The 19,832-nt window shown below is 37.0% G+C and overlaps 1 protein-coding gene across 5 annotated transcripts in view; it reads right to left on the bottom strand.

Annotated features, from left to right (window-relative positions):
* Positions 1-19,832, bottom strand: part of KIF13A (kinesin family member 13A) — a 104,457-nt gene that overhangs the window by 29,815 nt on the left and 54,810 nt on the right. For 3 of the 5 annotated variants that reach the window (XM_014275828.3, XM_014275826.3, XM_014275827.3), the window contains exons 6-16: positions 19,584-19,764; positions 18,490-18,577; positions 17,080-17,214; positions 16,464-16,576; positions 11,370-11,481; positions 10,723-10,935; positions 9,031-9,141; positions 7,666-7,800; positions 6,363-6,493; positions 4,556-4,642; positions 4,279-4,445 (exon numbers count right to left, since the gene is read on the bottom strand). In XM_014275828.3, the coding sequence (XP_014131303.3) occupies positions 4,279-4,445; positions 4,556-4,642; positions 6,363-6,493; positions 7,666-7,800; positions 9,031-9,141; positions 10,723-10,935; positions 11,370-11,481; positions 16,464-16,576; positions 17,080-17,214; positions 18,490-18,577; positions 19,584-19,764 (1,473 nt within the window). Of the gene's footprint in view, positions 1-3,048; positions 3,181-4,278; positions 4,446-4,555; positions 4,643-6,362; positions 6,494-7,665; positions 7,801-9,030; positions 9,142-10,722; positions 10,936-11,369; positions 11,482-16,463; positions 16,577-17,079; positions 17,215-18,489; positions 18,578-19,583; positions 19,765-19,832 lie in introns of all 5 variants that reach the window. The other 2 variants (XM_074542962.1, XM_074542969.1) reach the window with 1 other exon arrangement.

Raw genomic sequence — 19,832 nt, 5'->3', positions numbered from 1 at the left:
AGAGGACCAATCTAGACAACTGAGTGACAGCACACCACCCAAGAGACTGCTGATTCTGTACACAAGAGGAAGAGAGAGGATTCCAAAGCTGGAGTGGTGGACTGCTAGAGGAAGCAATACTGCAGCTCTATGATAGGGCAGGATTTTCAAATGCAAAGAACTTCAGCTTTAAAATAACTGTTTGTGATACCCCTTTCATTTCATTATCAAACTAAAAAAGAGCTGCTGCAATTTTTAAGGATGCCAGTCTATTACAAAGGAGGGAGAAAAATAAACCCAGATTTAATTACACTGTCCCATTTTGGAACTAGAGGTGTGCCACTCAAAAAAAACTGAACAAAACAAAAAAATACATCTGTGTGATTTAGTTATAAACCATCTTCCCTTTGGTTTTCGCAAACACTTCTGCAAGCTGCTTCTGTGGCCCTGGCCTTATTCAGGGAAGAAATAACTGGCTTCACACAAACGCATCACAAATACCACCACAATGGTAATTATAAAGCACAAAGTTAAAAATCAGTCAGTATAAATAGCAACCAAATAGCAAACTACTGATTCATAAAAGTGCCTTAAAATAACTAGAAATATTACTTTTTAGTACATGACATTCTCAGAAAGAAGTTAGCTATTATTAGCTTTTAAACAGTGCAAAAAAAAAAAAAAAAAAACCCTGACTGAACCAAGTTCTAAAATTCTGGACTACAAACCAAGTTATTAATGTTCATCTCCACCATCATGATCCTTCTAACTACTCCAGATAACACCAGAACTATCTTAAAATACATGGGCTTTGCTGCATAATTCCCCAAATCAATTTTAGCTATATAGAAGAATATTTGAGAAAATCAGGTATTATGCAGATGACAGAGTAGAGACATGGAAGAAATTAAAATCCCTCCATTGTGTTTGCAAACACAGGAAATTAATCTAAGGCTGACTCATTAAGATGAGACTTTCCTAAACCGCTCAAAGAGCAGCATGAGTTCAAGAAACAGATTTTTTTAATAAAAGTAAACTTTTCAGCCACCTAGATTTACAGGATCACAACAACCATAGGATCAAATTACACCATGATAAATATTTGGAACAAGATGCAAGAACATAGTATAAAACTTTCCAATTGCAACATAATCCTGTACTGCTTGGGAAAAAAAAGAAAAAAAGGTGGATTATGCTTGTCTTGTAATGCAAAAAGTAAATTCACAGTCTTAGAAAAGTTCTTAATTTAGCTTTGGAAAGAGTTTACTGAGAAAACCTTAAGGCTGTCATAGGAAAAAAAGTAAAATATGGAGTGACTTATAAACTATCTAGGTAAAATTTGAAGAAATAAACAGTCAAGATTTTTTACAGTTCAAAAGAACTACATCAGTGTTTAAATTAAATTTAAACACCATGTTCTACAATTTTGGATTCCTCATGCAAAGTCAAATAAATTAAGGAAGATTCTACCCAGTGCCTGCCAAATACACAGCAAATTCCATACAGCATTAGAAGTTCCAAGCCCCAGTCCTTTACATATTTATGTGACAAGAGTTCAATGACCCTGAAAAAAATATTCATATACAGTTAATCACCTGCGAAATCATACACTACTAACACAGAACACAAAAATGTATTTTCTTCACAGGATGAGCAGCGTTTATTACCTTGCTACAATGTTACTTAATTCACATGTGGAATCTGTTAATCGAGTCACACTGATGCTAAATAAATTCCCTAACATTTCTTGCAAGTATATTTGTCTAAGCAAGCTAGAAGAGGGTTATGACACAGGCTGCTTTGCTAAGTTTTATCTCTCTCTCCCTGAGCTGTAACAGTTTTGTTTGCTAAAATGAGAAGCTGCCTAACCTAATCACATTGTTTACTTAACCACTGCACAGTATACAAGAATAAAGTAAATTTCTTTGATACAGTCTGTGTTTGACCAGCATCACAAATTAGCAGTACAAAGCTGATCTGACAGAATCCCACAAAGAAAGTTAACATGCTGAAGGAAGGAAAGAATTGGGATGTTTTCTTTACAGCAGTTTTCAAAGTTACACACTTTCCACAGAGGTTCTCTGGAGCCGGATGGAGTCTGTGACACTGTTGCACTGGTTACATGCCATAAAAACAAATGTGTTTGCACTCTGGAGAAGCCAGGATATTTATTTAAAGAGGATTATAATTTTCAAACAAATCCAGCAGGAGGGAGGAATCCAAAAACCAAAACAAAGGAAAACCAAACCCTCTTGCTTTTGGGCCGTATCTATACAAGATTATAAAATAATTATCTAATCAAATTTTTTAAATATCTCTTCATTCCCCTCTTAGGGCTTCTCCAGAAAATATGTGTAATACAATTAACAGTCTTCAGTCATTTAGTTATTTCTTCCTCCTTATCCATACTTATTTTTCATTTTAAGGAAGAATAAATAAATGATACTCTAACAAAGCTGCTTCACTTCTTTCACAACAAAATGGAAGCCCGTCAGAAAAAAGGTATTTTAGCATTGAGAAAGTGCTGCTAGGTTCTGTTTATCTAACTTCAAATCACAAGAGCAGGCTATGATCCTCACAGTCACTTTTTTTGTCAGCATTCTATTATCACTAACTACTCCAATTTAGTTAAGCAATACCTATGTGGGAGTGGGCAGAAGCAGCAGAAATTGGGATATGACCCTTCTGTAACAGTGTGACATGTATGGCTGCAAACACTTGCTCTGCAGTGGGGAAGGAAGAGCTTTAAGGAATAGCAAGGTCTGAAACTGTTCTTGACCAAGACACAGAAAGCAACCAACCAAAACAAAGACTGGCCTGGACCACAATCAGAAAAGCTTACTGAACTAAAATGTAAAGACACTGGGAATGTTGTGAAGAACTGTTTCAATCAGCTGGATAACAACACATGAAAACCAAAAAATGTGACCCCTTGTTCAAAGAACACTGACTCATTATAGACTGATACACTTCAGTCAAATCTCCAGTTAGTAACAAGCAGATCAAGCATCAATTAATGCTTTCAGACTTTTCCAGCAGCCTCATGCACAAGCCAATTGAGTTCAAAACCTTTGTCCCAGTTTTGGCACAGATATGAGATGGTTTGAGGCCTTAAAACGGGCAACAGAATCTTCACAAGGGATGACAACACTGAAGACCACCAGGATGGCAGATTCATCTGAAATTCATCTCCTGCTATGGCTGAATCGTAATGAGAATATTTCTGTTACCAAACAGCAATTTTATATCAATTTAAGTCACCTGATCCTGAAACTCACACAAGCAACCTCATTAAAAATTAAACTGTAAAAAAACCTGCAAAGTATTGCAGCTTCAAACATATGAAACCATCATGCTGAGCTCAATGGCAAAACAGACAAAAGTAAAACAAGAAGAGGAGACGAAATAAAAAGTAAATGCTGTATTTCAACATGCAAACCACAGCAAACCATGGAAATACTGTGAAGAGATGAAGAAAGGAGAACAGAAAGCAATGAACCACCATCTACTCTGTCTTCTTGATCAGGGACCAAATCCCAAGGTATTTGCCTCTCTGATTTTGTGTATTTAAAACCTGTACAAAGCATTCTGTAGTTTACTAAGATTTTCAGCATTTCTTTATACTCTATCGTATCACATGAACTATGACCTGCCTTCTGGAAATCATGAAAAAGCCATATTGTTTTACATACACCATACCGTTATTTTATTTATACCTTATAGTGTTGTTCCAAAAAACCAATTTGTTTTAACAAAGACTAAATGAAATATTAAGAGTGATCAAGAGCTGAAAAACAAGCTGGCATTTGCCTTTTGCTTTGTTATCATTTCAATGTTTTTTTAATAAGGTTAAAATGGTGTCAGTAACATTTGATACAAAAAGGAGGATGAAATAACTGAGCCATATATGGTGCACCTCTTCTTTCTACAGTAACTCACAAAAACAAGAACTTAGTAAACTTGGATGATAATTTGACAGGCATATGGTTACAAATCAACTGCTTTATAAAAGAGAGTAGAGGTACAGACAAAATTGTGTCAGGGCACAAACCAACTACTATCTTGTGTGTGTATTTACACCTAGGTGCACATATTTTTTTTACACACACATATATATATTTATAGTTATATATGTTTCATATATATTTGCACACACATTGTTTCTGTAAAATATCTTATCCTGAAAATCTTCCAAAGGCCCCTGGAACAAGTGCATTGCTTGTTTTACCCAGAAATTGAGTTCCAGGCTGAATTTGTTAGACAATCCAAAAGAACATTTTTATCTGGCAGTTGCCTTACCATTACTATTCAGTGTCTTCATAATAACTTCCATTTGTGCAAACTCATAGTTGTAGTCTGGTTCTGAAGAAGCTTCACTAGCTGCATCCAGATCATGCTCTCCTAAGGAAGTTTCTTTCTCAAGGTCTTTCAGCCAATCTCGACGTTTCCTCTTTGGTAAATTTATTCTGAGTAAAAATGGAAATTCAGTTTATAAAGAAAAATTATCTAAAATAATGAAAGGAAAAAAAAAATAGGCTGAATGTAAAATGGGTGGAATATAAACATCAACCATTACCTAAAAAAGTGGTTGTTTCCCCATAATATTCTATCTCCATGCCATAACTGAGTGGCAGAACATACCAATGCACCATTTACACAGGATCTGAAAGAAAAAAATACAACTCCAGTGAAATCCTGAAAATAAAGGATTCAAGAGTTGCCGTTTCTCCCACCTACTGAAAGTCACTTGTATTACATGATAACAAACCAGCTAGGTTCTTATGAAAGGATCATTGGGAAAGTTACTGGTCTGATCTCTATTGTCAGAATTAGCACCTTTCCCCTCTGCCTTTGGCTGGTACAACTCTTAAGTAAACACACAGACAGGGTTCATTTTGTTTGCAAAGCTTTCTTTAAATGCCTGTTTCTCAAACTGGGTCACTGCCTGTTTCTTATAAACTTATAAAATCCAAACATAAATGTATGCAAATCCTACTGATAGAGCTCTCCAAGATATAACTTAGTCAACACTGAGTTGTAAAACATGCTGTGAACAGATATGGCATTCACGCATAAGAAAAGATTCTTAGATCCAAGTTTTATTCTTTCAACAAATAGAGTCTCTATTATTAACAAGGGTCTATTTTTGGGAACATCTGGTATACTAGTGTATTCCTTTATACTTAAGTTTCAATCACAAAATGAGAAAAATTGAGCTCTTGAACTTTTGCATGTGTGAGTCACAAAGCAGAGCATTTTATTTGAAAGGGGAAAAAACTTCAGTAAAATGAAAAAGGCTTTTCAGATGCAGCACTCTCATTTCAGCAGTCTCTCTCATGTAAGTCAACACAAACACATAAGCATTTCATTTTAAATCAGATCTTTTTTTAACTTTTTTCAATGAAATTCTGGTAGCTAAATTTCTGTTGATACTCATATCTTAAGAACAGTTACTTAAGCATTAAACATAAAATATCGGGTTTTTTTACTGACATGTGCCCTTGTTCCTGCCAGTCAAAATGACTGATTTCCAGTACAGTAACTCTATCACCACAAGCCTGAATCCCATCTGTTTGAAATTTTGTACTGTAGGCTGCAGAAGAAAAATACAAATGCATTTCACTAAAGGAAGACTGAAAGAAATCAGATTTTTATGTGCCTCTCAAACTTCAGTTTCTCATTCTGATACTAATCTGTACATTATTTAGATACTGAAATTTCAGACAAGCACATGACAATTAACTCGGACAAAGGTACTGCTTTATCACATGCTATTGGAGATCAAGTGACAAAGACATTTACAATTCCACCCAAGGAGCCACAATGCCCCAGGAATGAAAAAATATTAAAATACAGAAGTAGAAACAAAAGGTGAAGCATTACTTTACACTGCATATTAACTAGACAAAATAGTAATTAAGGATTTAGAAAAGAATTCAGACCTTTAAAGCACCTTTTCCTCACAAAATACTGAACTTCACAACAGGAACTACTCACAAGGCACCATTTATTCTCTGCCATCAAGACACAAGCTACTATACCATTACACAGGCCAGCACAGCCAGCAGCATCTCAGGGATCTCATTTCTACCCAAGACACAGACAGGCAATGGCCCCTCTCTCCTACCAAGTACCTTCTTTAGGTGGCTTATTCCAAGCCAAACCACTGCCTGCCTGTTGCCCTGAGGTGAGTATTCACATGTGCAGGGAAATCTTACTTTTAATTGCTGAATTTCCCTCTAAGTATCTATTTAAGTCAACTGTATTGAACCTACTCATAGGTCAGAACATAAGATAGTTCTGTCTGTGTAAAATAAAAATGCATGAAAGTCACTATCTGTCAAAGAAAAGCAAATTTCCATTTCAGTGCTGATCTTCCTTACCTTGCATTTTCTTTTGGTGTGAGTGTAACTTCTCCATCTAAAGCAATATTAATCTCACAGTGTTCTGGTTGGATTCCTATACCAAAGAGCTGAATATCCTGAGAGGTATCTGCACCAACTCTTGTGTGATCCTAGAAAACAAGCTGTTACTAAGAGACAAGCAAACTACCATTGTTGACATAACTAAGAAAATATTAGCTGAAGTGCTGAGACTGCACAGTTTGTGTGTCTGTCGAGCAGAAATGGTGCCAACAGCACATCTGAAGACTGCAACAGACACACACAAACTGTTGCTCTGCCCTGAACTTCATCTTCACACAGTTTTAGCTAAAGCAAAATGAAGTAGTTGACACACAAATTCTGATTAAAAAGTATTCTCACACTATGCCTGCATGCATACATTAAACACAAAAACCAGAAGAAAACCAGTCATGTCATATAGGCATAATTAAGAGAACAGCATAGATAGTAAAACAAGGTGCAGAGTTCTCTGCTTTTCAGAAAACAGCTGTACAGCAACTCAGCTAAACATACTAAGCTCTACATAATTCCAAGTCATATTTTAAGTTCTGCTGAAAAAGTTTATTTTGTTAGTGTTTGAGAGGTTGTGTTTTATTTGCTACTGTTCAAATACACAAGTCTTCCTTCAGCTACCAAAGCAGAAGAGGAAGAGTAGCTAAAAAACCAGACAAAATATTCTTTCATATCTTATTGACAAGCAGCTCACACTTCCCTACAAACCTTCTAGGTTTGAACTTGACAATTCTTCACTCTGGCATGGGAAATGCAAAACAGAATGGTATGAAAGCTAATGACACCGGGAAAATACATTTCTGTAAAATTTTAACAGTGCCTTTTTAACCCCCTCTCTCATAAGCTTTCCTGTCATTGAAGGTTATGTTATTCTTACTGATTACTACTGATCATCATCTCTTTATTATTAGCTCTCCATATATTTAAAGCAATTCCCAGCTCCCTAACAAAAACATGCATCTACCATGAAGTTCCTGCTTGAAGTTCAGGCCAGAAGACCACTGGCCAGGCACATCCTGCCTGGAAAAGCTAGAATTGATCTCAACACTGGTCCACACTGAGCATTTCTCCTACTGTTGGCAATCAGGAGATCAATTAGGAAAACAGTGAAGCTGAGATGCAAAGGGAAAACAAAAGCCTAAACAGCAGGAGGAGGCTTATCCTATTTTGCTGCAGCAAAAAAAACTACATCTCTTCTGAGTAAATTGGAGCTAGAAATTCCAAGCAAGTGTCCTTTCATTCTGTGTAAATATCCTGTTCACATCCTTACCTTTAAATAGTAAACCAGAAGCTCATTGAGTGCAGGGTCTGCATTCAGGTTCACCAGATAACACTTGTCATCCCCAACCTTGATACCTGAAGACTCGAGGGAGATTCCCATGCTCTCCAGCTGTCTTTGCCTCTCCTGCAAGCACAAAAATAAATTAATCTTGCCTGCTGCAATATGTAGGGACAAGCACAGAGCAACTGAAGATAAAGATGCACATGCTGAGTATGCACACTGTATATCACCACCAGACACCGGTCAGGCACCATAAGGTCAGTAGAATTTATATTTACACACTAACCATAAAAAGTTAGATGTAATCCTCAAACACCTATCTCCCCCAAAGTAGAGCTTAATTAAGCAGTCCTATTAAATTTACAGGCTTACCTACACATATGTAGGTTTAATGAACTCAATAGAGCTAAGAGACACAATGTGGCTTTGAGTCTTTATGTCAGTAAAAAATGAAATCAGTTTCAATTACTTCAAAGATAATCACAGTCATAGATGATTTGGGAAATAGCATGCCACAGTTTAGGCTTATTCATTTGCAGTTTTATTATTAATTCAGCTAAAACACTTACTTGATCACATGAGTCTTTTTCAGTCTTTTTTTTTTTTTTTTGGCTACAGTTTGGGTGTTGGAGTTTTTTGTTTGGCTGGTTAGGTTTGGGTTTTCCCCTTGCCCTGTTTTTTTTTTTTTTGTTTTAAAAATTTATTTTAACAGTGATTGCACCATAACATGCTTCTGGAACATTAGGACTAGAAAGGGAAGCAAACACCATTTATTCTTCAAGCTATGGATGAAGGAATGATGGAAGTATACACTAGAAGCCAGAAAGGGTTTTTTTTAATGTACAAAAATTATAATAAACAAACATTAGTGACTACATGTACACATTTTCCTTTTCTGGTTAGAAATCACTAAAAGCAAAAACAACAAATATCACCCACAATTCTGATCCTTCTGTAATTCTTCACTTCCTTAGTCACTTAAAGGGAAATATCCCCACGGTCCCACTGTGGTCTTATAAATAAATGAGCTGCCCAAATATATTTTGATGTTTTATTTTAAAATCAAATACTGGCTTTTATCAATGCTATATCATGACACTGCTAGATTTATGCTAATAAAATCTAGACTTCAAAAAACCACAAAAACCCAACAAACAAATGAACATTTGTTGGTTAAAAAAACCAACAAACAAACAAAGCCACCCCAAAACCAGAAACAAGGGGAAAAGACAAAAATTCAAAGACATTTCAAATAGGTGGTGGGAAAACAGTATAGACCACTAAAGCTCATGAAGTTCAGCTGACTTGTACTATATGAGTATCTGGCTTTCCTCTTAAAATTTTCTGAAGTACCTGTGCAATTTCTTCTGTTTTCCTTAGCTTTTCTTCCCAGGTGACAGTCAACTCTTTTATTAGTTTTTCTGATTCTTCCAATTTTTCCTTCAGTTCTGGTGCCTTCATGGCCTAAAAGGTAGAAATTAGCAAAAACCCTCAGCTACTCTTACCACTTCAACTTCATCTCGCACAAGGAAACTCAACACAGCAACATATTATCAAATGCAACAAGTATAGGTTTGTTACTATGTTCCCAGGTTTTTCAAGGTAGAAGTTGAGGAAATAGGAAACTTGCAAAGGAGGAGGAGGACAGAAATCACCTTTATTGGATCCAGATCTGAAATAGCTGAAGAATGACATAGCTCCAGAGTTAATGGAAGGAACAAAAATCTCTGGGCCTGGCCACTCAGACTTCACTGTCTGCATAAAAGTATGTGAGTATTTAAAAACTTTAATTCCTAGCTGTCTGCAGTTCAAGCGCAATGTCTTTCTTCCAACAGTAGTTTCAAACACAAATTCCTCTAGACATTTAGCCTTCCATTCCATCCTGGTTTTATAAGTGTTCTTAGGGTTGCATTAAAGCTTTCAGACTGACCCTGTTGATTACCTTCAAAGGAAGGCATGTTCTGGAGCTAACACAGGCTTCTCATTTCACAACAGGAAACAAAAGCAAAGGGCTTGAATATGTCCAGTGCCAAGTAACAACTGAACAGGCTGGCCTATAACCCTATATAACTCTTTTTAACAGAAGGTTGAAGAGAAAACACTTAACAAAATAATTAGTAAGATTTTGGACACCTTCCTACTGATTGTGTTCAGCTGCAGCCTGCCAACATGCTACAATAACATTTTCCAAATTAAAATAAGGGCTTAGAACAGGTTTTTATTTATGAAAAAGTGAATGCCTCCTTTTCCTTAAAGAAGATTTTCCCACTTCAGTCTATAAGGAAGTGTTCACGTGAATAACACTATTCCTTAAATAATTATGAAATTTAAACACCACACAAATTTACCCTCAAGCACAGTTCTGTTCCTTTTCCTTCAGTATTTTATGTCCTTCCTGAAAAGATGAAAAATATTTTCAAATCTATTAAGTACCTAATTTGTTCAGATATCCTGGATACCAAATAAACTATCCTACCTGGATACTTTATTCTTCAGGTAGAAGAATAAATTAAGATAATCATCAATCACACAGTGTCAACTATTAAGGCAGTGAAGCAAATGCAGTGATGGTTTTCAGTGCTCCATTTCTGACAATTTTTAATAGATTTTCACAAATGTCAGAGAGAAATGCCCCCTGAATTTTGTTGTCCAATAACATATTTATGACTTTTCACACTTTTCCATCTGACATTATGTATAGTCCACCAATGCATAAAAAAAAATTCTGCTAATAAGTGAGTCCACACAATGAAGATGTAATCTAGTCCTTTTCTGTGCTGCATCAATTATTGCTTGGCCTTAAGTTCCTCAAGAACTGAAAAGGGTCACCATCAGTACAATGTTTTCCTTATTTAAAAGTTATTAAAGATAAGCATACATTATGCTGGATACTGGAAAATGTGAACTATTTTGTTAAAAAAGGAAAGAAAAAAGAATGGGTGCAAGACTCTTCCTTTCCACGTTTTGTAAGAAAGCTAGTCTTCCACACAGAATGTGACAGCTCCTTGAGAAACTCATTTTACATATTACTGTGTATGAGGTTACCTCAGCTTGTGAGAGCTGTTCTTTCAGTTTTTCAACTTCTTCACGTAATTCTCTGATGACCCTAGCATTTGGATCTTCATTCACCACAGCATGATTAACTATCCTTTTGGCTCTGTCTGCATATCTCAGAGTTGAGAGAGTTTCTTCATAGTTGTCTGCTGCTGGACTAATTGTGGCTATCATGGCAGTTTGGCTGTTTCCTCCCAAGTTGTCCTGTAGTGCAGCCACAGAAAGTTCAAGAGTTAAAAATTGTTTTGAGACTATACAGTGTCTTCACAAAGAGACCAAAAATACTTAATAAAGGCACTGAAAGTACTATTTGATATAATATAAACTTATATAAACTTATAATATAAGTTTATATAAGTTGATATAAACTTATCTGTGTGTTCCATGAACATTTCTAGCCACCTCTACCACCTTTGATTCCATTACAACTGAAAATAGTCAAGTAGGATTTTACATTGAATTAACACAAGATACACTTAGCTGTCCATATCACTTGGAATAACATAGCTATGAGAGCTCCTTCACTCATTTCTTTAAAAAAAGATGAGAAGCCCATGTACACAGAGGCATACTGCAATGATCCTACAAATGAGTAAGCTGACATCTTGTGAACGTGGTGAACAGAAAATATAAATTACCTTGAGAAGCCAAGTGAGTACAGAGTCTCTGTAAGGCACAAACTTGTTTTTCCCCTTCCCTGCTGCCTGGTCAGCAAGTGATGATATAACCAATCCCAGTGTTGAAAGTGATCTATAAATGCAAAACAGCAGAACTGCTTTAGCACATATTCCAAATGCAGATTTAATAAAACACAGAAAATAGGGATTGCTCTGCAGAACTTCATATCCAATTTTTAAAATATCATATAATAATTTAAGTTGGAAATTACCCCAAGAGATCAGCTAGCCCATTGCCCTGCTCCAAACAAGGCAGAATATTTCTTTAAAGTTACATATTTGGAGGAAAAATCTGTTATCAACAGTGTTTCGTCATAGGTGGTACTAAGATCATATTTCAGAAAGACTGAGACTATGTTGAAATATTTAGAATAGTTTGAAAAGTCTAAAATAGACTGCTTCAGTGTATATTAAAAATCCCTGCCCTTGATTAGACATCTACCTTTTCTCAGAGGATAAAAATCTTTCTGATTTGCAGTCTCATGACAGTGTTACAAGTCAGCGCTGGCAGCACAGCAAGAACCCCTGTGCTGGGAACAGTGTTTGAGAATGCTGTTTAAGAACGCTGACTCAAATGCCAACTAAAATGAAACAATTCTCCAGCCATAAGAAGGCAGCCTCAGAACAAGCCCAGCTCTGGCCCGGGAGTACTCATGTGCCTGGTGAAGCAGTGAGCAGCCATAGAAGGCTGCTGACCAGAAGAGGCAGGTTAGGAGGTCCCCTAACAAATGGACTGGGTTGTAACTGAGGTAGAGCCTCAGCAGCTTCTGCTGGGGGGTACAGACCAAACGATCTCCCACTCACAAAGGTGCTGCACAAGTGTGAAAGAGAAAGGCCCCCAAACTGCTCAGCAGACAGCTGAATCCCAAACAACACTCCAGAAACGTGAAGAAAATAGCCAACTCATGCATTTTGGTACATGTACAGCTTCTACCAACTGGGGTAACTGTATCAGCAATCCACCCAAAGCATATGTGAGCTATATTATGCAATCCCTATACAACCCTGTGTAAATTTTAAGTGACATCAGGGCTCTTGGGGTGAGTATGTTTAAGCTAATGAGCTTGTTGAGGAGCCTGAGAACATTAAACAGATGCCTAAAGGGTTTTAAAGGAGACAACGCTGAAGCCCAAGAGAATTGTGGGTCTGTCACACTCCTGCTCAAATATCCAGCTACTCTCTATAAGTACCAAGGAAAAAGCTTCAGCAGCATTGCAATTAGATAGTCAAATAAATCTTTAATTGCACTGTTCCACTTCACCCTCTTGTGTTTTCTTTTCAAAGAAGTACTACCATTTTGGTTTATAGGCAGCATTTGCACATATTTATAACAGAGCCTCAATGCTGCTTGAAACCACCACTGGTTTAGAAATAGCACTTAGAAAATGATAAAAATGTAGCAGAAGAGGATTTTAAGGAAGATATCCAAGGGTAAGTTAACAAGAACCATTAAAAGTGCCACAAAAGGAATCCCATATTGCATATAAAGACAGCATAGACCTGGGAGCAAAATCAAAAGAAATTTAGGGAAAGGCTAGGTAGGTAATCTGAACTCCCAAGAGAGCACTCTATTTTGTAAATTTGTGGGATTGTAAAAAGTAGGATAACTTTCTGATTCACCTCTGAAAAATTCATATCAAAAATAGAAAGTTAAGTTTAGTTTTGTGGCCTAAAGAAAAGCCTAATAACCTCTGAATGTTTGTGAAAAGAGGATAGAAAAAACAAGAACTAATTCTTGCCTCCAGCTTCTGATCTCCACAGAGAGAGATGACAGTCTGCTAAACATACAGGAGCAAACAGCAGGATGCTCCATGCTGCTCTATAGCAACCTCTTCCAGCACAACTGAAAAGCACCATCAGCACACTCCCAATGGAGCACAAAACTAAAAAACTACCTAGACTACCTGCCTTCTTTAAATGACAGGAAATATGAAAACCACAGCCAAACCCTGAGCAGGGGGGAAAAAATGGACAGTCAGAAGGGAATAGGAAGAACAGGGATTCAAAAAAATCTGTGATTGAAAACTATTTCCCAACTGGGCTGCAACACCAATCTCAGTTATGGGTACTGCATTTTAATGAACAGGAAACTATAAGGTACAGTTTATTACCATGGGATTAAAAAATGTGATAATATTACTGCTCCTTACAAATACTGATCTTATTTTAAGAGTAACATTTACAATAAAAGCCAAACTGGAATCATTTATGTAATTTGCTTGAGATTTCATAATACAAAGCTGTTTAAAGACTTTAAGGGAAGCAGCAAAAGGAATGGCTGCCCAACACAATAATTACAGGACTCATCATCAGCTTTGCTTTTTGCTGGATGATGCCTCAGAGATCTGTCATTACTCTGATCCTATCTCACGGTACTCACATAATGAATCAACCAGAAGTCCTAAGCCCACAGCACACGGCAGACTGAGTCACTGCAGAAGAAGCAGAGTGGACTTGCTGCAAGATTACAGGAAAGTGCCATTTCTGCACAGTGTCTTATCTGCCTGTCCCTGTTCCTCAGGCACCAGGCTGTCCTTGCTAGTGGGCAGTGGGAAGCTTGCACACTCACACCACAGGCTTGAGCCAGCAGCATTCAAAAGGAAGTGGCACTTCCTCATCACAGGGAAACAACTTTGTCCCTAAGTGACACCCATTCAAGCTACTTCTGTACAATTTAGAATCAAATACCTCAACGAGCAGAACCCATTTTTCTAGCAGTTAACTCAGAATACTAAAACCTTCCCTCAAATCAGCTTGGAGCCAGACCTGTCCCAACCCATTCCTTGCCCCCGCCTACATCATCTTTTTGCATTCAAAAGTTAAAATGACAATAGTTATGACTTTACTAATCAGAGGTAAAACTGCAGACTGCTCACAGAAAGTGGGGTTTTTTTTGTAGCCACTAATTGACAGATTGTTTATTCTGCTTCCTCCTACCACTGTGTTCAAGAAGTTGTTCTTCTACACCACAAAAAGTTGTTAAGCACCTCCTTTTCTGCACTGGGTATGGGAACTAGCACATCCTGGGGAGGAACAAGCAAATCCAGCTTTCCTATGAGGTATGGCAAATCTCCCAAAAACCTCCTTTACTAACTCTGCACCAGCTCTGTGAGAAAAAAAAAAAAAAAAGTCATCTCTATTACAACTTGAGGGAGATGTTGACACAAAATTACACAACTCTCAGTTGCTTCAGTAAGTGGGACAGCAGCCCCTCTCTGCAACATGCTGTCTCCAAGAAGGAAATAATGTTTCCAAAAGGAAAAGTTGTGCGACCAAGGCGGCATCTAGCCACAGCTCTAGCCAGTTTTCATAAGAAACAAACGGTACAGACACTGAATAAACAGGCACATCATTTCCACATTCTTCTTCAAGGCAATAAACCATAAAACTAGCAGCAAGTTTACTTGCCAGCAGCTCCATTTTTTATCTCATTAAACATAACACATGTTACTGATATATGTTACTGGGGTTTTTTATAAAAGAAATACAATAAGAAAAGGAGCTGACATTGTAAGGTGTATGTTTTAAATATACTCTATCACTCCAGAAAAAAATATTACCTTTCCCTAATGAGTAAGTTGCATCGTACCCTAAAGAAGATTGCACAAAATGTCCTCCAAAGAGCTAGTCTGACTAAACATGTACATCTATTTTTAGGCTTTTAAGCCTAAAAATCAGACTTCATTAAAGCTCCAACAGCAAAACTCTAACAGAAGACACCAAGCACTAAGAATTCTCTCTTGCCTGTGAGTTCCAAAAGAGATTTCAAACAGAGAATGTTAAATAAATGGACTAAGTATTACAGATTTGTATCATATAAGAATTTATTTGAATGGAAAATGTAGAGTCGTTCAGTTTTCTTTTTAGAATACCTTTTACAGAAATGTTTGGTGCTTTTATCTGAAGTTCTGTATTGTCAGAGGTTCAGCACAGGTAAAAAACACCCTCTCCTATTGCATTGATACCATACAAGTTTAACACTGAATAAAGATCCTAAAAGGAAAAAACAAAATCGAAGTTTTTCTGTATCCATAGTTAAATTTGCAATTTGTTAATTGCTGTTGGGAGAGGGGGCATTTGAATTGTTTCTCAAAAATTAGAAAGAAACATTTAATTTGACCTTTGTTTATGCAAAATACAAATACAGTTTCTAGTAAAAATGATCTGAATTTAACTAGGAACCTGTGGGGTAAGGTTACAGTATCTGCCATTAGGCAAAGACAGCCACATCATTTTGTTTCATAAGAGCTATGCCAACATGGTACCAATATGATCATTAGACACAAAGCAGATTAGAAACTAAGCTAGAAAGAGGAAAAAATGTCCAAGAGGTAAATTTGAATCATAAGTATGCATGCTGCTCATATACACATTGTGCTGCCATTGTTAACATAAAATACAAAACATTTTGTAACATTTGGAAATAAATTGAAAAAGCAGTAGCTTTTAATGCAACAGTTACACTCTTTTTTTCAAAAAAAATTAGTATATTTAAGACAGCAGTAATAGTGTGCTACATTCTTGGTTTTGGACAATAACACAGTAATTATGGCTAAAAAAAGTGCTTTGAAACTTGTCATTGCTTGAGCACAAATGCCCAAGGCAATGCTAAACCAACACAGCTTCGTTCTGATCCGGTTTTCTCAAACTGTGCATTATACCCTTACATAATTTAATTCATGTTGGAACAAAGCCATTCAACTCTGCAACTTTGCACTCTTCCTTAAGCAGATGATGAGGCAAACACATGAGCCTGGGGACAGGGTGTATAAATGAATCACAAAAGGTATATGCTTAATTAAAGAGCACTGCTGTCACTTTTTCCAGATAAAATTCATATAGCCTTCATCTGAGTCAAGTATGAATCAGGATGCCTATGCCAATGTCAGGAAACACATGCTGCTCAGCACTGAGCAGCTGAAAGAGCCATATTGAACTGCTTCTGATGAAGCTCATTTGAGCTGACTTGTGACAAGCACACCAAGAGGAGGCCAGGGAAGCAACAGTGATTTCTTCAAGATCAGGGCTCACAGCCTGTGTATGCCAATGCCTTACTTGTTTATGTTGCTGCCCTCCTTCAGGCGCTCTCCTGCAGCTCCCGTTTTGGACACCCTCTCGCTCCCAGCCAAATCCACCAGGCTGACCTTGCTGACCTTCTCTCCAGAATTCTGCACAGATGGGACATGGGAGAACAACAGCTAAGAAACACTGGCATGAAGCACCAACATGCTTGACACTGGCACCATGAAACACTGGCCTTCATAATAATGTGGGTTAAAGTATCACATTTGAGAGAAGGAATTGTCAGAAGTCTTACAGATCTTTGAAAGTCACCCATATATTTTCTAGTAAAGGCCTGAAGCACCAAGGAGCCAGAACCACCCATGTGGTAACATCAATCACCTTATAGCAGAGTAGGCCATTAAAATACATTAACTCCAGCAACAGTCAAGACCTAAGAAAGTTTCATGGTGTCAACATAATCTTAAAAAGTGATCCAACTGTTTGTTTTATGTGGTGTGCTTCCTCGCTCTTCCAGGGTTCTTTTAGTCTTGATTTGTGGGCTCCATGGTATCAAAAGTCAAAACACAGTTAAATAGGTGATTTACATGTATGAGAAAGGAAGAAGAATCCACCTCAACTTCATAAATTAATCAACAGAAATACATACACCAGACTGCAGGTCATAGAGCGTCTGAGTCACTATAATATTGAACACGGCATGAGAGCGGCTGCTTTCTTCATTCATGTTGGTTGCAGCAACTGTTCGTGATTTGTTTCCCTCTGACATCAGTGACTCAATATCCTAGAGCAAAAAGAGTAAAAAGGGATGCTAGGATAAAAGCAAAGTATTGTGCTTGCTAAATAAAATCCTCATCTAGATGGAAGGGTGTGTGGGAGAGAGGAAGAAAGGAAGGTAGAAGTAATGAGAAAAGTCTCTGCACATTTTGAGATGTATTGCTACAGAGGCATATAAATCCACAGAACAATGTTAAATCATATCTCTTTTTAAGTGCTGCACTTAAAGTCCAGCAACTACAGCCAATTCACCTTTTCCTTATTCTCTGCTGAACTATGTTGGTGACACCCACATTACAAATCATATTGTTTAATGCCAGGAATCAGGCCAGCACAGATTCACTTACACAAGTGAACACAGGGCATCTCTTTACTGACCTGCACTAATGCTATCTCCACTTAATTGGCTGAAAACATTACCTCACTTCAACCTGTACCTTCCCACGTGTGCAAGACAAAGATGACTATGCAGAGCCTGAGAAATGTGCTTACTGAGTCTTCCAAAACCATTTCAGAAGTCATCAGCCACAACTTAAGCATGAACAACACGTACTAGAATTTGCAAAAAGGAGGTGAGCTTTCAAACTAAGCAATTCACCTTAGAAGCTGCAAAAGCAGTTTTTAAACTGTATAATATGCACAGATGCTGCAGAAAAAATTTAAAACCTCAAAACAAAAAGAAGGACATAACACTACACAAATAATTAACATTTTTTTAAAAAACATTTCTGAATCAGATTTCCAAATCAGTTTCTTCATAAAAAGAAATTCCCACACAACTCATAAAACTGCACTGCTTTAATTATTTCCATTGTGCCTACAGTGGTTCATTGGCTTCTACAATACTAATTTATTTGAATGTGTTTTGGTAAATCAAGTGGGCTTAGATGCTGCTGTGATTTAAGTTATGAATTATCTATATAAAACAGAATGTAGTACTCAACAACAAAGTCAAATTCATGCTGAAAGACTAATGTAATTATCTTAGAATCCTCAGATTTCCTGTGTCAAGCAAATATTGTGTTCATGGCATATATTACATGCAGTGAAACTGCAAATTAAGGAGATACCACTACTATATTTGTAACTAACATAAGACAAACCCAGTGCTTCCACATGAAATAAATATTCCTGAAGAATTAGAGATGATCTTTGCAATGGCCAGAGACCATAATCACTCAAGAATAAAATATCTAGATAGACATTAGTTTACCTCTTCTGAGACTCCTACTGCTCATGTACATAGGTGTTATTTATAAACTTGTCGCTGGTTCAGATTTACCTCAAAGTTTGTAACAGCCAGCTGAGACAGGCCATCAACATATGGACCCAGCACCTTGTGCTCCCGGACCTTGAGGGACTGCCGGCTCCTGTGGAATAAAGTACAACTCATGCACCATCTACTCACTAGCATGCAGAGCCAACTATTACCCTAACATGAAATAAGTACCTTTTATATAGCAGAAGTCAATTTGTGTCTTTTTTAATTGTAACAGGAAGAAGGAAGTATTCGAGAATTTGTAACTCAAACAATAAAGAGTCAAACCAATCTAACCAGTTTTGATCTATATACATACACTATTTTTCATGCATCTTCCCACCCCAGTATTTGTGGCTGGAACAAAACCTGAAATGCCTTAATTGGCAGAAAGAATGCTGAACTAAAAAAAAAGGAGACTAAAAACCCTCCCTCTAGCAATTTGCTAAAGCTTTCATTTCTTCTCACATGTTCTATACTTTATGGACACATACCGAGGTCTGAAATCTATCTTGTTAACTAACTTGCACACAACACCTTCAGCAATTATATTCAAGAATTGAAATATAAATCACATATATCAATGCTCAGTTGAACAAGTGTTGTCAAACTACTTCCTGTACACACATCTCCAAGCCAGAGTGCCTAATCATTATTTCTGTGTAGACAAAATAGAAGAAAGAATTCCTAAGTAAATTCTAAGGTGTCACCTTTCCACATTCAAAAAAGTTCAATATCTAAACCACAAGGACCTAGCTGTAAATAAGCTTCAAATTTCTCCTAGCTGATGAAAATTCCTAAACAAATACTGCTAGGATCCTCTGGCAGAATACCCCAGAACTCACTTGTATGTGGTCTTGCTTTGTGGTGGTAAAGTACTTCATACAGTATTTGCTTGCATCAGTAGGATGGTATCCTAATGTTTAAATTAATCACACCAGTGATTAATTTAACACACATGAATATTCTCTTCTGGTGTTTGATATCTAATTCTCTCTAAAGAAGTCATATAAACATACGTTCTGAAAAAACCTTCTCAGGGACTTCCAAAACCAATTCCTCTTTCTAGAGTTTAGAGAAAAATACAGAAGGCTGTGGGGGAAAGTGAAGCTACTCACCCTTTTGGGTCAAGCAGATCTCTGACTTTCTCATTGTAGATTTCCATATAGGACACTTCTACTTTAAAAGTATGAGATTCATTTTCTTCTACAGAGATTCTCTGAAATAAAGCACAACAGAGCCGTGGGATCAGACCCAGCTGCTCTGCATTGCCCATCATGGAAAAGGATTTTCCTGAACCTAAAAGAAAAAAAGGAGAAGAAAATGCTTTAGAATATAATTTCTTAATTATTAGTTCATTCAAGCAC

Source organism: Zonotrichia albicollis, chromosome 1, assembly GCF_047830755.1.
Source record: "Zonotrichia albicollis isolate bZonAlb1 chromosome 1, bZonAlb1.hap1, whole genome shotgun sequence".
Taxonomy (NCBI): Eukaryota; Metazoa; Chordata; class Aves; order Passeriformes; family Passerellidae; genus Zonotrichia; species Zonotrichia albicollis.
The sequence above is the reverse complement of the archived record's forward strand: the minus strand, read 5'-3'. Positions and strand labels throughout refer to the sequence as shown.